The sequence below is a fragment of the Lutjanus erythropterus genome, chromosome 21 (genome assembly GCF_056507025.1).
Source record: "Lutjanus erythropterus isolate fLutEry1 chromosome 21, fLutEry1.hap2, whole genome shotgun sequence".
Lineage (NCBI taxonomy): Eukaryota > Metazoa > Chordata > Actinopteri > Lutjaniformes > Lutjanidae > Lutjanus > Lutjanus erythropterus.
In genome coordinates, this window is record NC_139337.1 from 16,324,418 (window position 1) to 16,342,191 (window position 17,774).

At 38.2% G+C, this 17,774-nt stretch overlaps 2 protein-coding genes across 5 annotated transcripts in view; both read right to left on the minus strand.

The window, feature by feature from the left end:
- Nucleotides 1-497: 497 nt before the first annotated feature.
- timm21 (translocase of inner mitochondrial membrane 21) lies at nucleotides 498-3,152 on the minus strand. Its single transcript, XM_084747208.1, has 6 exons — nucleotides 2,563-3,152; nucleotides 1,784-1,846; nucleotides 1,517-1,614; nucleotides 1,322-1,395; nucleotides 951-1,056; nucleotides 498-767 (listed from the first exon to the last, which is right to left on the minus strand). The coding sequence occupies exons 1-6, from the start codon at nucleotides 2,870-2,872 to the stop codon at nucleotides 675-677; spliced, it is 744 nt and encodes a 247-aa protein (XP_084603334.1). The 5' UTR covers nucleotides 2,873-3,152; the 3' UTR covers nucleotides 498-674.
- Nucleotides 3,153-4,044: 892 nt separating this feature from the next.
- The window catches only part of neto1l (neuropilin (NRP) and tolloid (TLL)-like 1, like), a 90,708-nt gene continuing 76,978 nt past the window's right edge, over nucleotides 4,045-17,774 (minus strand). The window contains exons 9-12 of one of the 4 annotated variants that reach the window (XM_084747504.1): nucleotides 13,496-13,609; nucleotides 10,289-10,916; nucleotides 9,315-9,389; nucleotides 4,045-4,826 (exon numbers count right to left, since the gene is read on the minus strand). In XM_084747504.1, coding sequence (XP_084603630.1) covers nucleotides 9,329-9,389; nucleotides 10,289-10,916; nucleotides 13,496-13,609 — 803 coding nt within the window. In that variant the 3' untranslated portion in view covers nucleotides 4,045-4,826; nucleotides 9,315-9,328. Of the gene's footprint in view, nucleotides 4,827-6,749; nucleotides 7,866-9,314; nucleotides 9,390-10,288; nucleotides 10,917-13,495; nucleotides 13,610-17,774 lie in introns of those variants that run through there. The other 3 variants (XM_084747503.1, XM_084747505.1, XM_084747502.1) reach the window with 3 other exon arrangements.

Below are 17,774 nucleotides of genomic sequence, written 5' to 3' on the forward strand. Positions count from 1 at the left end.
GTGGTCATTGTTGTATAATGCAATATACCGTTTCAAAAAGACAGCCTAATACAGAGTTATGAAGTAAACAAATACTAAATATTGTAAACTAAAAATGTAAACTGAAAAGAAAATTTTCTAAACAGAACACAAGAAATCCACATTTTCAAGATTTCCAATATGACAGGCTTGACACTTCATTCTAAACAAACACTTTTAAAATGTTTTTTAAAATGCCCTAACTAGACTATACATCCAATTCAATATAGGTGATATATTGATCACAGTGACACCCTTAGTTTCAAACCCAACTCTCAGAAAAAAACCCCAAAACAGATACTGTATTTGTTGTTGTGCCTGTTCCTGTTCACATAAACATTTTTATTACAATTTACAATTTTTTATTACAAGTTATTTCAAAATTGAAATCACCCCTGTGGTCTTTTAGTCAAAGGTAAAGATTTTTTAAAACAACAGCACATACAAGCCAATCATTATTTTCTGTAAAAAAAATCAAATATTGACCAGCACATTGTTGTGGTGAAGTTTAAATCAGCCCAAACTGTTTAAGTTTAACTTAACAGCTTATAACAGTTAAATAAAGTTGAATTAACAGTGTGAAGTCAGTTATTTCTCCAATAACACAAACCCAATGCTTCTTCATTTAAGTGACACTTCTGGGTCCATAATCCGTCTTATCGGTTGTCTTCCACAATGATGGTCCGTCTTGGGTAGGTGTCCACGTCCACAAATATGTAACGAAATTCATATTTTCCAGTCTCAGGATTCTGTAAAGCAATAAGAAGTTAAAACAGTGTATCAACTTGGCAGATACTGGCTAAATCATTTCAAAAAGATCACTTCCGTGTATTTACTTCACGTGTATAATTCTTGACTACTGGGACGGATAAACAACAGTACTGCTTTGCCGTGTCACACCCATTCCATAAACTGCATTTTATAATACAAACCTCTTTCGACTCTGAATGTACAATTCCTTTGAGGCCAGGCTCAGAGCCTTCGATGTAAAACTTAAGCTGCATATGCTTCAGTCCATCCCTCAGGTACTCCATGTGACTATAGTGGAAAGAGACAAAACAGGATCAAAATGAATGAATGAATGGTAGAACTAGTCTCTCTTTTATTTGAAGAAATTATTTATTTATACTTTTTCACACATTTATAAATGATGAAAGCAACAGATTCAGGTTGCTAAAGGAAAGGATTCGGCTCACAGGCTGCTAACTAAATAGTCCTGATTTAAAGTGTCATAACTGAACAAAAATATGCACCTTATCCATTAATGTTACAGCTTGTTTGAACAGAATAACAAAATTCCCACCTGACTTGCTGCCTTCTTCCTCGGCGAGTCGTCTCTCCATAGCACTTGATTGGTTCCCCAAATGCACCAATCACCTACATTTTCAGTAAACAAAAATATTTTAGTGCACTTCTCTTGGAGATGAAGTTGTCTTGGTTACTTAACTATTAAGAAAAGAAATGCCATTTGGCCTCAAACCTGTGATCTCATTCTTACCTCTGGGTCTAACCTGACTTTGTTGAAGGCTTTCCCATAGATTTTATTTGGGCTTGAGGAAGAAAACAGCTCCTGGAACACCACATATAACAGCCCACCTGAAACACACACACACACACACACACACACACACACACACACACACACACACACACACACAGAGAACAACAAACATTAATGCACATATATCTGGGATCTGAGTTGAAATGAGATGAAAAATCTGCATGTTTGTGATGGAAACACTCTAAATCTTGAGGTTGTAGTCACCTGTCACTCCAAGACCGATGAGGACCACTATCAAATAGGTGAAGTCTCTGCCTGCTTCTTTCACTGGAACACAATGAGGGTGCGAGTTATTTCCAGTCAACTGTGACTAACAGTTTAGTATTTTATCAAGTAAAACAACAAACAGTTGCTGGTTAGAGTCCCGCAAATGCAAACAGGTGCTTACTTTATTCAATAAATGATAAATGTTTTATGTCATTGCATTAGACTCTGGTCACTTGTGATGATGATCTGACACAACTCAGACACTATTGTAGATTCAGTCATTATTGTGATTGAGGATATAAACATAATCATCAGATTATAACCCATTACTCCATTAAATAAGGAATAATCAATAACAACAACTCCTGCTGCTCCTAAGACCTGTTGTTTTCATTGTCATTACTTCTTTGCAGTGGTGGAAAGTAACTAAGCACATTTACTCAAGTACTGTGCTTGAATATAATTTTGAGACACATTCATTTTACTTGAATATTTCCAATTTCTGCTACTTCATACTTCCAGTACATGTCAGAGGCAAATACTGTACTTGTCACTCCACTACACAAATGAAACTGAACACAAGTTACTAGTTACTTTGCATGTTCAGATTAATATTTTAAAATATAATTAGCAGAAAAGACGATTATTTAAAATACAGTAATACTTCCACCTCTGATTAAACTGTGTACAGTGTTAATCTTATCATGCAACTTAGGGTACTGAAACCAAAGTACACAGTTCATGTGATCTGTACACAGTATGAGTGTCTTGCTTACCTTTTTGTGCAGTTGAAGGCTTTGGACTCCCACTCTGATACCTGGACACTGACTTGTCTCTGTTTTCGGGGCTGTTTTTGTTCCTGGCTGTGGAATCGAGGGAGAAACACCGCCGTCCCCGTGCCTGGATGAAGCAGCTCAGTGCAGGGATGACAGACGAAGGAGCCTCGACTCCTCTGTGGACGGTCAGTCTGGACACTGTTGACACCGTCCTGTGTGTGTGGATGAGCAAACATTTCTGTATGGAGTACTGCGTGTTCGTCTGTTGTACAATCCGGGGTAGCGCTTTCAATATCTGACTATAAGCCATGATTGTGTCCTCTGTCAGTTAGCTTAAACTCTGCACAGACAGCTAGCAAACCGAGCTAATGTGCTCTTTAGCACGTCCAACAGCTAACGTTAGATAGCTAAAGCTGTGAATTATACAGTAACCTACCAGAGGCTATAATAATATAAAAGTGACTTATTACACGACATGAATACACAAATGACAAAACTAACTAAAGGACGCTAACATAATACCGCCGTGGTCTGTGTCAAGTCAATGGGTCAGACAGTATTTGTATTCTTGAGGCGCAAACTTTTGTCGTCACGCACTAGTCACAGGATTCATGGGAAAATGAGTTTTTAAATCTCGCACCGGCTGTGGTCGCACTTACACACCTTCAAAGACAGGTAAGAATACAATAATGCTGTTATTAATAGTTGTTAGTAACATTAAATGGTGACAAATATATAATCTCATTTTCTTTTAAAGAAAAACAAAAACTAAAGTCAGATTTGAAAACACATTTTTGAAGACTGTTGTTTGGATCAGTGACAACCAGATGGACATGAAAGTTTTTTAACTATTTTCTTTTCTGTTTAACCTTTCAGACAGTTCTTTGCACTTCCTGTTTTCACAAATGGCAATAAAGGAGCAACTCTAGCAATCCGTCCACCTGATGAATATATAAAATACTGTAAATCCAACATTCACTATCTTTTAGCTCTGGTTTTGGTCTCCACCAACTCTTGAGGGAAACACCTGGCTCTATAATGGCAAACTGCTCCACTATGTTCATAAACTTTGTCTGTCATTTGGTGTTGAGGAGATTGAGGTTAAATCAGAGCAACCAAAATTGACATGTGAAAGATTTTTATATTTCATTTTAGTTAAGTCATATTTTCAGGAAGTTTTATTTCTCAACTGAAAGTCTGAATAGAGTGTCACAGCTACACTGCTAGAAATTCTTTGTTTGCTGGCCTTGTCAGATTTAAGTATACCTGAGAGTATTCTTAATGTGATGTAAAATATTAGGATCAGCATATCCACAGTTTTTTTAATTGTTGAAATTGTTTAATATAACAAATATAGATATCTCCCAGGTTATTAAAAACCCACAAAATACATTGAGGACATGAGCTTAATATCCCCAGGGTGCTGAACATAACTAATGAGGAAATTAGTTTGTTACTGACAAAATAAATCATCACAATAAAATCAGTAAACATTAGTTTATTGAAAACATCTGTCCAGCATTTTCTTAATGTTTTATCAAATAAATATGCAAACAGGTTAAAAAAAACACCACAATGCAATGAAATCTGACAAAGAGAAAGACAAAAAACAAATAAATAAAAATAAATAATGTTCAGACATCAGTGGAAGTGTGAATAAATAAAGGTTAGTTGACAGGTCAGTAGAATAATGTATATGCACCTCAGAAGTTTAACATCACTTTATTTCAAACATTCTGTTTTTTACGCCTTCTCAACAAGGCTTTCTGTCAATGTTAGATATAAACACAACCTGATGCTCTAAAGATATGGCATCAAAATAAGAAATATGTGAAATCAGCAGCTGAAATATGCATTGTCATATTGTGATGGTTACATGAAAATGATTTAAAAAAAACCTGATTCTGTTTCTTTTTTCTTCATGAACAACTTTACATTAAAGGTACTCTATTTTTCAGAAAAAAACCCACAGTTTCAGTCCCGTGTCTGAAATTATCAAGTGTTCCATGGCTCGTCAATCCTAGCCAGTTGTGGAGCACAGGTAGGGAAAATGCACCTCTGCAGTCCAAAAAGCAAAGAAGAAAAACTTGATGCATACACCACAAACCTTTTTTTTTATTATTTATTTTTCTCATCACAACACTCTACATTGGTAAAGTTGCTCAGGGCAACAGTTCACTCAAGATGCAAGGGAGAGAAACCTTAGCCCCGAATGCTGTCAAACTTGGCAAGATGCAGCGGAATGATGCATCTGTCTGATGTATCTGCAGAGAAATGAAAAAACTATTACTTGAAGTCTGCTCTGGGCCCTCAGCTTTTCTCATCTGCTGCCTGCCTGGGCTGCTTGTGATCGAATTGGTTCAGACTTACTTAATTACTGAGGTGTCTGCCTCTATCTATATACTGGCAGATGAGGTTGTGACTTTGTTGGTTTGTGTGTTTGTGTGCGCCTTAAAAAGAGAGAGTAAAGAAGCGAGAAAAAGAGTATGTGTTAACTGTGGTAGAACTTTTTGAATACTACAACTGAAGTGTTGGCACGATTGATGGTTCCTAAGTCCCGCCCCTTTTTGCTTGATGCTCCATTGACAGTTGAGTAAACATAAAAGCAACTTATCTCACTTTAGCTAATGTTAGCAAAACACTAACTAATTAGATAGCTAATGATTGATGTAGATTAACTAGCTAGTTAGCAAGCCTTTTGCTAATACAAGCTAATTTAAGATGCAAATATATGTGGCTTTTACAGGTCCATAGCTCATCTGAGTAAAACACTAGTTAATCTACATCCATCATTAGCTAGCTAGTTAGCAAGCGTTTTGCTAACATTAACTGAATTAAGATATGACGCTATTGAGAGACAAAGTCCTTCCCTGTCTGATGTGCTAGTGGCAGTGGCAAGAGACAAATCATTTTTTGTTCCCATTTTACTTTTGCTATGAATTACACATATGATGTTTGCCAATTTTAAAGCTAATTTTAAAAAACAAGACAGTAGCAGTTCATTTGTCCAAGTTAAGTTTAATTTTGCGTGAACCCCGTCTTACCTGTAGTGTTGTATCCAGCGTCTCCTGGTCCCTTTATCAGCCAGGAAGTGAGAAAACATGTAATGCATCATGGCTTCAGACAGTCATGACATCACTTATGCGACAAACAGCGACTTTCTTGACATGTAAAATTAGCTTTCAAAATGACAAACACCACGTGTGTAATCCATGGCACAATTCAAATGGGTAAAAAAAAAAATTCTCTCATTATTGACTAAAGTTCATATTTTTTTCTGAAGGTCCCATGATAGTCCACTGCTAATTAAATGGCTAATCTACATCAGTCAGTAGCTAGGTGATTACCTAGCATGTTGCTAACATTAGCTAAAGTGAGATGTGACCCTTTTTGCCACTTTTATGGGAAAAGAAGAACATTGACCAAGGTACCAAATTTGCTCAACTGTTATTGGAGCACAAAGCAAAAGGGGGCGGGACTTAGGAAGAGTCAACTGCAAAGTAGAGAGACAACACACAGACATCAGCACAATGTATGTATAGAAAAGAAACATATTTTATTCAGTATCTGCAGAAATATGGGTCTGTGTATGAATGTGTATATATGGATGAAAAAGAGAATGGAGCTCATGGATGTAAATAATACATACATGATACTGAATACAGAAAATAATGTACATATAGATGGTAAATACCATAAAAATTGAAACAGTAAGAAGAAAACAGGTACTTGGACAATGCAAGAGCGTAAGAAAAAAGATGCATTATGTGTGTGAATTGTATTTGTATACGTCCTTGTGCTCACAGTTGATCTACTCTTCTCTCTTTCCACATAATGCAGGTTGCTTTTCAGTTTTTCCGACAAAGCCAGCCTGCCAGCAGTGAGTGTTATTTAGAGTGTGAGGCTGACCTGTCTCCTCTGCAGTATATATGGGGTTAATCTCATCAGGACAAACACAAAAAGTCAATTAACTTGTCTGTCAGATACCTGTGATTACCTGGGATTATTTGAACTATCTAGGAACCGTTTTTTATTGTCCTGTTTGGTGAAACAAATCCCTTTGCTTCCTCTAAAGCAAATCAGCCACAACAAATACATCTAAAAACATATGGTTGTGAGACATGTACAGCTGACAGTTTGAGGACAACACTAAAGGGACAGAGGAACTACTGACCAAAAGCCAAATAAAACAAAGAAAAAAGGTGAAGCTTTATTGTTATTTATTTTTACAAAGCATCAGTAAAATCAGCCCTGAAAGATAATCGGAATAACTGTAAAAACGGTCATCCTTTCAGTTTGCCCTAGTAAAAAAGTCTGTTTTAATACAAAGATATTAAGCTCCTACAGTAGAAGAGAGTTAGAAGACAAACAGACTTGAAGTAAATGTTTGCCAACAAAAAAAAACAACTTTTTTTTTTTTTTAATAAAACTGCCTGTCAAAAAGTTAGTCAACATATTTAAAAGGGAGTTTGTGTTAAAATGAAAACGGTGAATTCATCTGTGCAGTTCTCTTCACCTAATGATTTAGCTAAGCAACAACATGCGATGCAGGTAATTAATTCTGAAGATGCTTTTCTCCACCACTTACGACTTATGTATTAGTAGATGGGGTCTTTTCATATTTAAATGTTAGTATGTTAATGCTTTAATGGATATAAAAGAAGCATGCACAAGCCATACAACTCGGCCTTGAATTGTTATCCAAATTAAACTGCTTCGGGTTATTCCAACAGGATTAAATCTAATTGAGTTAGTGATTAATTGAGTTTAATTCCAATTTTCACTAATAAAATAAATCTTCCTAGATTTGAAAAACCTCAAGCATCTATAATTAGCTATTAAAATAACTTGTATGCTACTAATTTGAAAAACACATGCTTAGAAATTAACTTGAAGATGTTTGATCACATTAATTTTGTTATCAGTGAGGAATCTATGACAATGACAGATATGTTTCTGACTAGCATCCCAAATTTAAAGTGTAATAATGAATAATCAGTAGTCACGTTCATTTTAAAGGTCCATTTCTCTCCATTGAGACAAAAAAATCTGGATTAACTACAATACGCACAGAGCTGACTGAGTTCTTCACAGCATCGCAGCTGCGGTATTTTCATCTAGTCCTTTGTGTTCATTTGCACAGAATTCACATAATACATATTCAGTATCCTTTCGTCAAAGTGTCCCTTCATCATCATCATCATCATCATCAGCATCATGCTGGTGTAAATCTCCGCTCCGCTTTTTCATATGTCAGTGACGCCCGTTCGTACTGATCCAGGATTGCACTATTCTCAAGAAGTCTACATGATGGAGACAATGCAACATAATGTAGAACATAAGCAGACACACACACACACAACAGGACAGCACATTTTTCACACTAAAAGACAAAACAATGGGTAGCACTTTATGTGACTGCTCCAGTTTATGCAGACATAAAGCTGCAAGCATGAACTCGTATAGCTCTGCATTGAATTTCTACTAAATTTACTGTTTTAATGGAAAAATCCTCTCATCATTTATTCTCTATTGCTTATATTACTCTATTCTGTTGTGCTTATTGCAACCACATGAAAGCACAGTCGTGGAGCACACACATGAACTGTTACACACAGGCATAAATGCTTCACAATTAACCAAACACAAAATCAATTACTACAAGTGACATAAATCATGCAAAACTACAGAGGAATTCTGTGCAAGTGTGTGATCAGTAAAGATTTGAAAATTACAAAGAGGTGAATAAGATGTCTGATTGATCTCAATGTGCTTTCTTTAGTGTGTGCAAAAAAGTCCCATTGATGTTAATTTAAAGGAGCAATATGTAACAAGCCACGTCCAAAAATGAGTACAGCAGTACAAATAGCGAGTTGGAGCCACAGAGTGTATATTACATAGGTTGAAATCCTATTTAACATACAGTCTATGGTTGAAGCGAGTTGTTTCCCTTCGCCCCCTCCTCCCCTAACTTGAGGAAGCTCAGGCAAGACAAGTGCAGCAATAAATAACAAGTGATGACGCTGTAAGTTGATAAGTTCTTTATAACTGTCAATTGTCTATCAATGGAAATGTGTTAAACAAAAAGTGCAAAAAACTGCTCTAAAAATACATTCTTTATTTGGAGTTCAGTGACTTTCTTACTGCCAGACTCGACATTAATTTTAAGTCTAATTCATGTGAAAAGGACCGAAATCGAAAGTAATTCAACTTAGCATATTTCCTTAATCTTATGATTTATTACAGTAAATATATTACAGATTTCTCCTTTAATGAAAACATGTGGGATTGTGTCGGTTTAAAATTTGTGCTTTTATTTATGTAGTCTTAACCTGTCTCTCCACATGACTGATATAAATGATTTGCTGTATGCCTACTGGGAGAAAAGTGCAGAGGTTAGACATTATTTAATAACAGCTTCAACTAAAAATGATTGGAAAAAAAAAGTCCATGCTATGAATATCCACTGAGTGACACAATGTATGACCTCGGGAGGACATACAGTATACTTGAGCATCACAAAGACTTCAAACAAACTCACTAGGAGGGCAAGATGGCTGCAGGCAAGAAAACCATCTTGGTGAAAATGAACAATAAATAATAGAAAAAAAACATTAAAAAAAACCAAAACATAAACCCGCGCAAAAATCACAGAAAAGGAAAAAAAGAACTTACATAAAAGTATATACTGACTGGGCAAATGATGACTACACAACATATAAAGATGTTGATTGTTTGATAAGGGTGCTTACCTTGAGATTGTCTCTTAGACCCTAGTTGTGTTGTACTCTGATTCATGTTTGCTCAAAGAGCCAATGAGGCAGAACCTGAAATGTCACGGCTCTTTCATTTAATATCAAACTCCTTTTGCATAGAGAGGTCAGAATGCATAATGTCCTACATATAACAGCAATAAACTTCATTAGTGCTTTGCTAGTCTGTGGAAGCCTTGCATGCAGACTTGTAGAAAATTAATAAACAGTCACGAACATCTCTGGAAAGAGCACATAGAAAGTGCATGCAGGAGAAGGTTGCATGTTCAAAGTATTTTCTCCAAAATTGTACTCTGATACCTTCACATGGTGTTTTTGTAAACATGTACAGTTACTTTTCAAGCAGTCAAGGTGCAAGTACACAGTAAAATACTTCTTTTTCTTTCTTTTTTTTTTTTTTATAGAAAATCTTGTTCATGCCAAAATGTTGAGCTGTATAGAATATAAGAGTTACGAATAGAAATGCATATTTCATAATAATTTGCATTCATGTCAGTGAAGTTAGTCATCTCTATGAGGCACAGATTCAAGCCCTTGTGTTAACAGTCAAAATTGGACTGGTTACAGGATTAATGTCTTCTAAAATGAGGTCTGTGTTTGCTTAAAGGGCGGTGTCAAACCTCAAAGTACAGTAGAGTTTATAGATGTACGCTATAAATCACCACTAGCTTGACATGTTCAAGGATGAGCATGCAAGAGGGGGCAAATTCGTCTATCATAATTTAGCCCTTTGTGAAAAAAGTTTTTAATGATAGAAAGGGGAGAAAGAACAAGGATCAATGCAAAAAAAGCTTATCATAATCTTAAAAAAATAATGAGGGGAAGAGGAAGAACAAAGCTAACATAAGAGGGAAACAAAAATAAATGTAAGTATCCCACACACATTTCAAGCATCCCCATAGTTAACTCTAGGGTTGTTGTTCTTTCCTCATCAGAAATCTATGGATACTGACCGCTGTACTGCCTTTTCGTGGCGTGAGAGCCGGTGGCTGGTGGTGGGAACTTCTTCCAGGTCGTCGTCCAGGTCACATCCATTGTCCGCTGCCTCTTGCGAGTAGCTGTGCTTCATGACCAAGATGCTCCTGCGGTTTCCGGTGGCCGGCAGCAAGGGCCGCACTGCCATGGGCGGCTGCGGAAGGTCTGTGAGCAGAGTGGCGGCCGCTGTGTCTCGAGCGCTCAAGTTTCCGCGGCTCCCTCGTCCACTGAGCGACAGCTGAGATATGTGGGCGGAGCCAGGGTTGGAGGAGGAGCCACAGTGGTGATCGTGGACGCAGCGTGAGGAGGCACGTCGAAGGGCGTGGTAGTTCTCAAAGTCTTCCGCCAGGTCGACCAAGTCTGCTGAGGCCGCCGCGGCTGTGGTGGCGCTCCGTAAAGTGCACAGCTCGTAGTGAGGCGGCTCAAAGACCTCTTGGAACATGGTGGGGTCAAAGTCCTCACGCCGCAGGATGTACTTTTTGCGTGGCTGCTTGATCTGGACGATGACCGAGACGATGAGGAGGATGAGGACAATGCAACAGGTGACGCCAATTATGGTCCCATTTGTGTTGTTCAGGTTGTCCAGGATGTTGGCTTTCCTCTTCTCTGTGCAGTGGAAGAGACGACACAACAGAAAGGGAAGGTTTATGAGAATATGAATCGTATGTCCCTACAAGATTTCTCGAACTACCATTTGGAAAAGCTTCTGCCACTCAGGGTGTCCGTTTGGGAAACCCAGATTCCTCATACAGTGGGGTACCCTGGTTTCCCAAATACGTGATTAAAAAGTTTCTCAAATGGAAGTTCCCTAATCAACTCTGATATTTGGAATAGCTCTGTATTGGGTACCGAGGTTTCCCAAATGTAGACCCTAAGGGGCAAAAAGTTTCCCAAATGGCTGTTCCCTGAATCAGCTTTGACATTTAAAATGCATATGTAAGGGGATCCTAGGGAAACTTCCCAAATGAACACCTTGAATGGGAAAAAAGTTTCCCTAATGGCAGTTCCCTACATTAACCTTTTGGAATTCATTTGTGTGGAGTACCTGGGTTTCTCAAATGTCAAACTCCCCAAATCAAGATTTGTTAACTTGGTTTATCTGTTGAAGGTGTCGATATCTAAAGCCGGAGTGTGGAACTTTTACATATAAATAAACATAGAAATGCCTGTTACATTCAAGTCCAGGTGTCACAAATGGCAAAAAGTTCCCTGAGTGAATACACAAACTATTTTATTTATTTACTTTCCTGAACATGGTGAGATACAGCGTTTGGTCTTGATTAAGGTCTTCACCCTTCTAGTGCCCTTCTACTTAAAAATATTACTGAGAAGGATGTAAAGCTTGACAGACGTGGCAACAGTAACTAAGTGTGTGTGAGACTTCCTGAGGAGATAACATAGCTCACATATAAAGAAATTTTCTAACAAATGGAGCTTATCATGTACAAGATTAAACTATCAAAAATATGGACAAAAGGTCATACTGGGTCATAGCTATTGTGTATTTATCATAGGGGTAACCACACAGAGAAGCACAGGCTAACAGAGCGTGTAGAGGGGCAATCTGTGGGGAGATCCGTGACATTTAAATGCTGGATGAACATGTAACACAGCACGCTGAGCGCCAATGACAGTAAATGGTTACATTCAGATGTGTAAAGGAGAAAGGAATAAAACTTGACATTTCACCACTAATGAGGACAAATGTGAGCACTGCGGTGCCCTGTGCATTACTAGAGCGGAGTGACGGCGTAAGACGGAGCAGGAGGCTGGGAAACATGGCCTCCTCTTGCTGAGTTCTGCACAATTTCAAACTCAGACTGCAAGGTGGAAAGGTATCTTAGTCTGAGTGAGAAATAGGCCATGCAGGATTTACTTAATTGAATCAATTTGTCACCAGCTCTGCTTAAAGCTTTAAAGAGTCGCTTTATGTTCGGAAAACACAGGCATCTCTCTGTGTGCAGCATTTCTATCCGGTCTAAAGGAAGAGTGGTACAACTAACTGTGGCGCTGCAAAACGAAGAAATGAAGAGGAGGATATCTTTGGAAAAACAAACTTGAACGCATCTCAACTGCAAGACAAGCACAGCAACATAATGACCATCAAAAAATAAAAATAAATTGTCGTTATTGACGTAGGAGTTTTAATGCTAGAGGGCTCAGGGGAGCTACAGTATAGATCTCAACCTACGCACTGGATAGTGATGGGTCATGAAAGGTTGAGGAACAGAAGGCTAATTAATTGGCAATATAATGCAGAGAAAAACTCTCTTATCCCCACAGTCTTCACACATCTCAGCCGTCATCATTTAAGGGGATGCTAAAATAAGGCAATCTCAGCTTAGAGGTATACAGAAAGTACAGAGCTGCCAGGAGCAAGACACCAGGGACCGATGTATAGATCCAGTGGGTTTAAAATTCTGAGTGAAGTGAGGGGTCGAGATAGAGAGGAAATGAAGAAATTGACAGTATCACAAAGTCGGGGAATACTCAGACTCTTGCTTGCCTAGAGGCAAGGAAACAGGGTAAAATAAGGACATGTTTAAAGAACAAAAACACTGGAGAAAGACCAGTCCACAAGTATCCAGCTCTTGTGCACTGACCTGGGCCAAGAAGAAGATCAGCTGAGAGTCAAACATAAAATCTGATCTTCTGAATTCTATCATTATATGATTTAAGTGGACTGGTATGCTTGCTTACATTCAAAACAGTATTATTATTAAATGATAAAAGCTTTACTTGATTGGTGACCTAACTTTTTTTCAGCTTAGCCCCACCCCCTTCAAACCAGTGAGATGAGCGCAGAGATAAGTATAAAAACAGAAATACATTCATATGAAATAAGCAAACTGTTCAAACTTTGTTGGCGGAAAATATTGAAAAGCTGGTTGACTGTTTTCAGCCTTTAAATAAAAATATTGCTAAAATGGTACAAAAAAGTGAAAGATAACAAATGCAACTATGAATAGCTAAATTATACGTAAAAGCTAACACAGTACTAAATGGCTACTGCTGCCCAGTACTACTAGAAGTGTATTATTCTCATACTTAAGTACAGCCACCCAGTTCAAACCCACTCTGTCTCCCTGTCGCTCTCCATGGTGCTGAAACATCCAACCATTGTCTCTCCTGGTTCCGCTCTTCAAATAACTCTCAAACAACTGAGCTAAAACGTAACATCTCACCTTTACATTGGTTCTCATCCCAGGGGTAGACACAGTTCTGCATGCCATTGCACACCAGCGTGTTGTTTATGCACATGTTGCTGTGACAGAAGAAGGCATCTGCATCACATGGAGCTGGAAAGGGACAGAGCAGATGAACACAGTCATCACACTGAGAGCTCTTTAGGCTAAAAGTAAGATTAGAGAGTTCAGCTACTTTTTAGTGAATCTCCCATCATTAACAACAGCAAATGTGCAGGACACTTAAATATGTGGCAGCACAAATCAGTATTTGAAGTGCGGCTGAAGACAAATTCCGGCGTGCCAGGTTTTGAGGAAATAAATTTGGACGGGCATTACTCAAATCAGACCTGTTCTCCCTGAACCCATCTGTTCTTCATGAATTTTCATCCTCATCCTCCTCTTCAAACATTTGCAGAGACAACTTGTGGATATGAATGAATTTCTTGGAATGTGTGTGTGTGTGTGTGTGTGTAGTGTGTGTGTACTGTGTGTGTGTGTGTGTGTGTGTGTAATGTGTGTGTGTGTGTGGGGGGTATCTGGAAAAACAGCCATGACATTTCATAATCATCTGCACACACACAAATTCTTCCTATTTATGCAACATGTCATTTATTTGTCCACAGTGCACAGCACAAATCTAAACTGGGCCATAAACAAGAACATGTCCTCAAACACATGATCATCGTCATGACACCTGCACCCCTCAGCATGTCCTATCTGAGACAGAACACCGCCATCACGTCTCCACCATATCGTGAGAGGTAGAGCCACCTGTCAGCAAGACGTGATCATAAAACCAGTGTGATAATGTTACAGGCTCTGTTGTAATATATGATGACAGAGCTACATAATTTAAAACCAAGGTGCCCTTGTTTTCAACAACCAATCATACTAATGCATAAGCCAGCTGATTGGCCAATTTATTGCTTCCTACTGTCAATCACAGTGGCAAAAAGTGCTCAAATAGTTTGTCCAATTTAATCTACGGTGTATTGTGTAATTTCACTGCCACCTGGTAGAGATTTTATTATAGGGTTTATTCAGCAGTAGTTATCCCTGCTTGTAGTACAGACAGCCATTGCAGACAGTAGCAACATATGGCAATATTGGATTTAGAGGATTTTTTTCATCATTGTGTTGTGATATATTTCACTGGTTTAGCCAAAAATACATTTTCCCATCTGCCTGTGTTTTTCTGTAAATTTCAGTACAGAATTTACAGAAAATCTCTCGTTTCAAGACTGCATTTCAATATCGCCACATAAGATTACATATATTGTAAGAGGATTATAGCCATATTTCCTGGCAGAAATAGACACACACACACACACAGTGTCAGAATAAGAGGAGTGGAAAGAGTACTCAGATCCATTGGGGAAAAAAAGCAACATTACACAGTAAAAACACTCAGGACAAGTAAAAGTCCTAGATTCAAAATTACTGAAGTAAAAGTATTATCTACAAAATATATTTAGATACGCTTAAAAGTATGCTGTTGTATTATTATCACTGATACATTTAAGCACAAACAACCTTTTGTACATAATATTTAGAATATTTTCACAGCTTTACCTTGCAGTCAGGCAGCCCTTTCTGGCAGGAAACTGCTGTTATAGATGCAAAATATCACTCTGTCCAAACCAACCAAACTCCATAGGTGAAATCAGTCATTTTACCTTGCAGAACATGGGAATTGCTCATCTTCTGCTGCCTCAATCTGCTAGTTGTTTCCGGTTATTCTGTGACTTTGGACATTTAAAAGGATAATTTGGATTTATCAAAGTCACACAATAACACAAACAAACTAACAGATTGAAGCAGCGGTAGACCAGCAACTTCGGTGTTCTGCAAGGTAAAATTACCGATATTGCTTATGGAGTTTGGTTGGTTTGGAGAGAGCGATTATTATAAATTCCCAACAGAAAAGGCTGTCTGAAGGCAAGGTAAAGTGCTGAAAATATCCTAAATATAGTGTACACTTAAACTATTTTGCATGCTGCTGGGTTATTAATGCTTTAAATTCATATGTTACAAGCTCATTATAGGTTTTGTTTGTAAAATCTTAATCAGTAAAGTAAACACACCTGTAGACACCTGCCAGATAAATATAGTGGAAAAAAATGACAAAATTCACCTCTGAGATGTGGAGAACTATAACGTAGCAGAAAATAGACACATGCACAAGAAAGAAGTGCAAGACTTGAGTAAATATACTTTTGTTATATTCTGCCATTTCAGCATAGAATTTAAGAATCACCCATAAAAGTATTATCCATTATGTGACGGGAAAAAGTATTTTGAGACCACTTTCACTTTCTGAATGTTCCAAAAGTTACTTATTTTCCAGCGACACGTGAATATAATGGATGGCTCTATTTAGTTCCGTCCCTGTGTCTCTCTGTATGTCTCTCATTGTCTCTCTTTATCTCTCACTCTCTCCCCTCTCACACACAACACTGGCATCAGGTACTAAAGCAGCTTGCCAGTGGTATGGCAGAGCTGGGGACTATTTGACAGTGTTACCACTGTGATGTATGGCTGTTTTCATCCCTGCACTCATCCCAAGTGAATAATAACACACCAAATTAGAGTGACTTATCTCTATCTGTCTCTGTATCCCATCCTGTCTGGGCCTTTGCCAGCATTTCCTGACTCATATTGGCTCTCTGTGTGTGTTCTTCTCATTTTCTCCCCCTGCCACTGTTCCTCTCTTCCTCATCCTTTTTCTTTCATACAGTACACGCCAAAAGCAGTAACGGCGTCCGTGTTAATAACCAGCAGAGGGAGCCCACTCCTTCTCCTTTTGGCGCCTCCGCCACACACTACAGGGTGAGACCAGACGTTATAAAGAGCGAGATCCACACTAATCTCCTGCGAAATTAATTTCAAGACATTCTGTAATAAAAGTGCCCTTTTGCCCACACAGTAACGTCCCCAGTCACTGCTGGAAGCATAAATTAACTCCTAAATGAGTGGCTGATGAAAATAGTCTGGCTGTCTCTGCAGAGGGGGGCTCCAAGAGCAAAGAAGCTTTAGCAGTGTAGTGCTCGAAGCAACACATGGTTTGAATTTAATTTGTTTTTAATCAAATAACCTTTACAGAGATCTATGTTTTGTGTCTTTTCGTTCTATAGGAGTATAGTAGGCTGTTTCTAGGAGATGTGGATAACGTCTGTTCATCCATATGTTGTTTTCCTTTTGCAATTATGATGTTTTTTCAGCACTCACACCTACAGGGATGTAACCTGTCAGCTGTTCTAACATGAAAATTACTGTCAGTTATAGGTTATGTGCCTTTTTTCTCTTGCTGATGATGTTAATGTAGTTTTCTATACTTTTTTTTGCCATCATTGGCAGAAAATACTTATACGTTAACATGGTAAATAATAGTAAATACTGCAACTCTGTCTTTGTGGGCGTCAGTCACTCATTCCTCCTTTCTTCTCCCTTCACTGGATACCGTTGACATGTACCGTAGAATAGAATTTTAAATGATTTTGTATTTAAATCACAATATACACTGGCACCAGCTCACATCTCTAATCTCCTTAAGACCAGTTCAGACCGAGGAAAATAAGAAAGAAGGAGTCATTATATCACTATGGAACATTCAGTGCTCCTGTCTTTGGTGTCAGTTCTGTTGATGCTTATGTGAGACGCAAATCAATAAATTGGCACATTTGGAAAAATCATTAACAAGAGTGTAGATATGCTTTTGATAACCAATTAATCATTAAAGCCATTTTTCATGCAAAATGGCAGAACATTTTTTTCAGCCTCTCAAATATGGAGATTTCAAGTTTTTCTTCATCTATCATCATATTAAACTGAATGTCTTTGGGTTTTGGACTGACATAAAAAGAAATTTAAAGACATCACCTCAGACTGAAAAACTGGGATGGACATTTTTTTAAAACTGTTTGAGAACGTTTCAGGGAAAAGTTGTAACTTTGTGAACTGGCCCGTCTCAGCTCAACTCAAGCCAGCTGATGGTGTCGCCTGCGACTCAAGTCAAGCTTTTCAAGTCGCCAGTGGCCAATTTTAGGATGTCCGACACGTCACCTCTTTCAGCAGCCAATCAGCTCATAGTGAAGTTAGCTGGTCAAGTCAGTTAGTAACTGTAAGTAATGGCAGAGTTTTGGACGGAGGAAAGAGAGGATCACCTTATCAATTTGTTTGAGGAACAGCTGCGTTTGTATGACACAAGGCTTTCAACCCTAACTCACATTCAGACAGAATCAGGCATTGCGAGGATTAGCCACCTAGCTACCAGCAC